The sequence below is a fragment of the Dothidotthia symphoricarpi genome, assembly GCF_010015815.1.
Source record: "Dothidotthia symphoricarpi CBS 119687 unplaced genomic scaffold P153scaffold_11, whole genome shotgun sequence".
Classification (NCBI taxonomy): Eukaryota; Fungi; Ascomycota; class Dothideomycetes; order Pleosporales; family Dothidotthiaceae; genus Dothidotthia; species Dothidotthia symphoricarpi.
In genome coordinates, this window is record NW_022985018.1 from 1,294,712 (window position 1) to 1,300,445 (window position 5,734).

At 57.7% G+C, this 5,734-nt stretch overlaps 4 protein-coding genes across 4 annotated transcripts in view; 2 read left to right on the forward strand and 2 right to left on the reverse strand.

Moving 5' to 3' along the window:
- P153DRAFT_317851 (uncharacterized protein) overlaps window positions 1-3,269 on the reverse strand; it is a 3,959-nt gene extending 690 nt beyond the window's left edge. Inside the window, exons 1-3 of the mRNA XM_033665034.1 lie at window positions 3,134-3,269; window positions 253-3,075; window positions 1-195 (exon numbers count right to left, since the gene is read on the reverse strand). Of these exons, the coding sequence (XP_033523568.1) occupies window positions 1-195; window positions 253-3,075; window positions 3,134-3,180 (3,065 nt within the window). The 5' untranslated portion in view covers window positions 3,181-3,269. The remainder of the gene's footprint in view (window positions 196-252; window positions 3,076-3,133) is intronic.
- On the reverse strand, window positions 3,108-3,473 carry P153DRAFT_33782 (uncharacterized protein). Its single transcript, XM_033665759.1, has one exon. The coding sequence runs from the start codon at window positions 3,404-3,406 to the stop codon at window positions 3,188-3,190; it is 219 nt and encodes a 72-aa protein (XP_033523569.1). The 5' UTR covers window positions 3,407-3,473; the 3' UTR covers window positions 3,108-3,187.
- A 254-nt stretch (window positions 3,474-3,727) lies between these two features.
- On the forward strand, window positions 3,728-4,517 carry P153DRAFT_376442 (uncharacterized protein; the record flags this gene model as incomplete). Its single annotated transcript, XM_033669660.1, has 2 exons — window positions 3,728-3,753; window positions 3,803-4,517. The coding sequence occupies 2 exons, from the start codon at window positions 3,728-3,730 to the stop codon at window positions 4,515-4,517; spliced, it is 741 nt and encodes a 246-aa protein (XP_033523570.1).
- A 312-nt stretch (window positions 4,518-4,829) lies between these two features.
- Window positions 4,830-5,717, forward strand: P153DRAFT_386365 (uncharacterized protein; the record flags this gene model as incomplete). The annotated part of the gene is made up of 1 exon (XM_033670521.1): window positions 4,830-5,717. A coding segment is annotated over one exon (888 nt), but the record flags the coding sequence as incomplete, so codon positions are not given.
- Between the last annotated feature and the right edge of the window lie 17 nt (window positions 5,718-5,734).

Here is a 5,734-nt window from a genome sequence, read left to right on the forward strand (position 1 = left end):
GGAAGTGCGGGAGGGGAGGGCTTTTGCAGGATGTCGCTTAGGCTGCGGTGGATGAGGGTTGTTGGTGGAGCGAGGGATTGGTGTCGTGGGACGGCGAAGGTGCTTTTTGAGCGGGTGAGGTGGCGTTCGGTTTCTTGGGTTGAGGCGCGTTTGCGGCAGGCGAGGAGGAGGCGGGCGAGTTTGCGCGGGCCGCATCTATGTTGGTTGTTAGTTTTTTTGTGCGTTATGTGTTGTTGATGGGAGGGCACTCACGGCTGCGTGACAATCTCTGCTATCCAGCCCAGCGCGCTGATCTGCGGACCGAGACGCTGCTCTACCGCCGTCTTCTCCGCCGTGTCGGTGCAGATGCACACCACGCAAAGCAGTGGCTTGTCGACGCGGCTCGCCCCGGGTTCCCGCAGTAGCTGGTCGAGCGAGGGCGAGTCGGTTAGCAAAAAGTCGACATCAGCGATCGATGGGCTGGGGCCTTGAGCAATCTTCATTCCGAATCCCTGGCAGGCTTTATGCATCGACTCCTTCGTTTTGACGCCACGTTCACCGCCTCGGGTGTCTGGTTCACAACTGATACAGACTGATGTTTCGCGTAGCTTGTTGGAGGCGGGAAGAAGAGCATGAGTCTGCTTCACGTCTTCGGTCTGCCCGCTGGGAAGTCGCATCGAGACCTTGATTTGAGAGCCGACATGGACTGTGCTCTTGACTTCGATGTCACCCTTGAAAGATTCCACAATCTGCTTGACAATACTGAGACCGAGGCCGGTTCCAGACGAGAATGGATCTTCTTGTGAAAACGGGGCGAACAATTTCGACTTTTGGTACTCGGCAGACATTCCACGGCCCGAGTCTTCTACTGTTAGAGAAAAGTCAATCAGCTGGGGACCGCTGCTGGATTGTGTCATGGAGACGGCGATGAATCCCGAGTCGGTGTATTTGAGAGCGTTCCCGAGCAGGTTCATGACGATCCGTCGCAACGCGCCTGGCTGAGAGCGGACAATCCAATTGACATTGGGAGCCACAATCAACGACACAATCACCGAGCCGTGGGTGTCTCTGCCTTCCAAAACAGCGCCGTTCTTTTTCTGTTCATCCTCCTCTCCTCCCATAACATTGGAATAGGTCTGCTCGGCTTGGTCGTAAATACCACCTGTATGACTGTTGCGCGTCTTTCGAAACGTATGACCAGCGCACACGGTGTCGCACACTTCTTCAACCAGCTGAGCAAGATCAAAGTCGGCAGTGACACCCAGTATTGAATTGTCAGCTGGCGATCTCTTGCTTCGGCCCTCGCCGCGCTGTTTCCGTCTTGGTGTTGTGTTCCGCAGCTTGTTGATCTTGGCGTAATCAAGAACGTGATCGATGGTGTCGAGCAGGGTTTTGCCGCAGATCTCAATAGACGAGACGAGCGACTCCTGGTAGGCTGAAGAGACCGTGTCTCGAAGAAACTCGACCGAACCAAGTATCCCATGAAGTGGAGAGCGTAACTCATGAGATATGGAAGCGATGAATGTGGTTTTCGCACGATCCGACTTTTGAGCACTCAGGCGCGCCACTTCGCTGGTGATGCTGTTACCAAAAGCTTGGAGGTAGGGGAGCTCATTTTCAGGGCTCATCAATCTCCCCGCTTGTGTGGTCCAGATGAAGCCTCCAGCAACCCATCGTTCCGAGGCAGGGTCCCACAGGGGCAGAAAGATCAGCGTACGGACATTGGGCAAGACTTTGAGAAATTCTGTGGGGATGAATCTCTCCTTCCTTTTCCTCCTCTTGGGTGTCGCTGTTGGTTCACGCTTGGTGGGGTCTGAGTGGTCCGTCTCTGAGGTCTGCGACTTTTCATCAGACGAGTTGAAGCCCACACCCTCGTCACTGTAGTTGAAGAACTTTCCACACGGATAACGGTGGATGTATCGCTCCATGGCGGCTTCAGTGAAGGCAAAATCAGTGTGGACCCTGGCCGCGGTTCCTTCGCGCAAGGATAGGCCAGCTACAGGGCATGCCTTACTGTGTGTATGAAGGTGAGCTGTCGGGTCAAAGTGGACGTCCTGTCGCTTTCTCCTCCGTGAGGTGGCGGTTGAGTCGCCCGTCTCAAAGTCCGTCGTGGTGTGGGCGGGGTCTTCGTCGCTGGTACCGGGTGACCTGTTATCGTCGTACTCGTGACGCTTGATGCCTGCTGCAGAAGTATCGAAAAAGACGACTCCATCGGCGTCGGTGCTCTGGCGCATGATACGCGCAGCGCGGTGGAAGACACGAGCCACATCTGACAGGGCCTCGTGCTTGTGGTGGGCCTGCCTGCTGGCCGCGGTGAGCACGGTAGCAGCGGGTCCTTCCTCTTCGAGCGTTTCGAGACGTGCATTTTCCGTCTGTTTCTCCATTGTGGTTGGCGGGCGGTTGCCGTCGTCGCGGCTGTCCTGCGTAGTCGAACGCTCGATGAACTGCGTCAGTCCGCGGACCATTCGCTCGCCCTTGGTGCGGTCGTCACGGTCTTTGGCCAGTTCGAGGTGCTCCATGACTGCTGCCGCCACGTCCTGCATGAAGCGCATCTCGGCCGCGGTGAGCCCCGCACGAGGCTTCTCGTCTGACACGGCATACACGCCGATGCGGTTTCCGGCTTTGGTGGTGATGGGCACACCTGCGTAGAACCGCACCCCAGGCTCGCCTTTGACATAGTCTTTGTCGGCAAAGCGGGGGTCCAGGCGGCAGTCGGGGATGACCATGCAGTCGGCGGTGATGGTGTCGCCATTCGTTTCCGTGGCAGTGTAGGTGGCGGAGAAGGTGTGGTAGCACACGGCATCGGTCTTGTTGAGGATGGCATTGCCCAGCCAGACCTCGTCCTCGGGGCGCTCGGCCGTGGGGGAGCACAGGGCGAGGGTGCGTGTGGCCTCTGCCAGAATGTACTGCCGGTTCGAGTCGATCAGCGACACCATGGCCCGGCGCGTGTCCAGGCGCAGGGCTGCGAGCTGGGCAAAGGCCGTCAACGACCGGTCGCGCGACGTCTGCGGCCGGTAGCCCTCATACGTCAGTCCCTTGGAGCCGCTGCCGTCGGCGTCGACGAGGCTCTGCGCGTTGAGCCATGGGCGGTAGTATCTGTGGGGCCCTGGTCAGCTCATGCACATGGTGATGGCGTCACCACCATTTCACCCACCGATGGAGGTCACGCTCGCGGGCAGCCTCGGGGTAGGAGTAGAGCATCGTGTCTTCAGCGCCCGTCAAGAGGCATGCTACAGTGGGAGTAGGCGATTGAGTAAACAAAGACAGGCCACGGCTCAGTAATAACAATCTCAGACAGGCTGCAAGCGAGCAGGTTGGACCATGTCACGTCCCAGACTTGCAACGGCCATCCTCGTTGTGCGGACCAATGTGGGCATGGCACCCCCACCCGAGCCTGCGACAAGGCAGGCCATCGCGAGATGGGCATGTGCACCAGTCAGCGTGTCTCCCAGGAATCCTCCGAAGCCCAAACAGGGCCTAGACTGCCTCCACCCTGGCCCCGTTGGGAGGGACGCGTCCATCTAGCCGGTAGTTTCGGCAGGCGGACCGTTTGGGAAGTGAGGCCGCTCGATGCAAAATCGGTCGGGCAAGAGAGGCAAATCGTGAAGTGACACGCCATCCAGCACTGACAGCTCGCCAAGCACCGTCGATCTCCCGCAGATGAGCCCATGCTAGCACGCAAAACTTCAACTCCACGCTGCACACACGATAGCCGGTGGACGCGACGCTGTGGGATACCACTAGCCCTATGTACGACATATCCAGCGCCAAGCGGTAATGCCAATGCATCTCCAGGAAGAGTTCGTATGCTGACGTGATCGAGGGTTGGCCGTGATGAGCTGCACTCTCCAGTCTCGTCTCCACGCTCTTCTCCCGACCCCGACCTGCAAGACCGCCTGCGCTTGCGGCTCGACAACGCCTACACATTCACCACCACCGACATCGACCTTCCCGACGCCAATGATGCCGCCAACACTGACGACGACGAGACGGAGCTGCGTCTCTTTGCTACACCCGCCAATGCCGCTCCCCAGACACTCAAAATTCGACTCTCCTCGCCAGGCGCAGGCAATGCAGAGCCAAGCATGTTCATCAAGAAGCCCCGAAGCTACTATTTCGCCGACGACCCCACGAGTGAAGAGGATGACGCCCTGCATGCTGCAGCCATGGACGGACAGGCGGTGTTAGAGCTCTCCAAGCAGCCGTGGCCAGGATGCGCCCTGCCGTGGAAGGTGCGGATACTCCCAACTGCAGACACGCGCAGGGCCATGCTCGCAGCCCAGCCCATCATTCCCGCAACAGTTGATGAGAAGGTGCACAAACGGGCGAGAAAGGGCAAGAAGACGAGAATCGCAATCAGAAAGAAGCTGCAGGCATCCAAAGAGAAGGAAGAAGCTGGGCGTGAGAAGCGAACACGGCGAAATAGGGAGAAGAAACTCAAGAAAAAGGCAAAGGGACAGGCCAAGAAGCAGTCGGGTGATGGTGTGCAAGACGCTGATGAGCCGGCTGCAGAGGAGGAAAGCGATGCATCATATTGATTGGGCAATTTCTGTGTTGAAGAGATGGAGTTTGGATTGCAATGCGAAATTACCCGAACATCAGATGGAGTTCGTGTGACAGATTGTTGCTACGCTTTCACCTCACTCAGACGAGCAAGCCAAGGGCAACTTCACCTCGCGTTTTCCCGGTCACGCGTTAGCGACTGTCATCCTCGCTTTCACCTACTATATATCCTGGCCTCTGCTCTCCCTGACCACAACACCACTCTTCTGAACCACGAAATCAAAATACCCCGACTGCAATACGACCCAATATCCCTACCAACCGACATCACACTCTCAGATACCGCTATGTACAATCCTGATGACAGTACGAACATGGATTGGTTCGGCAATTCCAGCCCTACAACATCTCCCACAGCCTTCTACCAGCCTGACAAGTCCTCGATCAATGACGAAATCCACGCCCAGGAGTCTTCCGCAGCTGGCGAAGCACCGACTGGAGAAGAAGTAGTTCACGCCGCAGACGACAGCTCATCAACCGCAGATGAAAGCGCAGCACCCACCATCGACGAAGAATGGGCGTACCTTACCACCCTCACCATACCCGACCACACCCAGACGCCAATCCAAGACATCCCCATAATCAACACATTCACCACCGCCTACCAAAACAGCTACCTCAACCCCACCACTCCAAACACAACCCGCATGATCCACGCCAACCGCCTCACCTTCACCCTCCTAAACCACTACTACCCCGCCTCGCAAGGCTACACCATCGCCAAAACAACACTCGGTCCCATCGCCCACCACGGAATAAACTTCCTCCTCAAGTCCCCCGAAGAGCCAGACTCTGACCCGGATACCCCACCCAAAGCCCCGCAGAAGAAGAAGAAAGCAGCCAAACCCGCGGCGCACTACTCGTTCGCTGCGGACTGGCACGCTATCGAACCGGATGATATATCAGCCCTTGTTGTTATGCAGCACGGCAGACCGCTCACGTACCTCGCTATCGCTATCGATGATCTAGCTACCTTCCACCGCTGGTCCCGCGCTAATGTCGTGCATCGTGCGGATATCCTGACGTATGCACTGGGTGTGCGCGCCGGTGTCAGCGAGGGGTATGGCATTCTACTTTTCGGGCCAAGGGTGGAGGTGTATGACTACACGGCTGCGGATGGCGAGCGGCCTATGACGCCTTTGCGGGGTGGGGAGTGGTGTGTGGATCTTAGGGAGGTGGGGGTGGGGGGTTT

Excerpts from the sequence above, each read along its gene's own strand:
- P153DRAFT_33782 (XM_033665759.1), bottom strand. The coding sequence starts at position 3,406 with ATGCCCATCTCGCGATGGCCTGCCTTGTCGCAGGCTCGGGTGGGGGTG.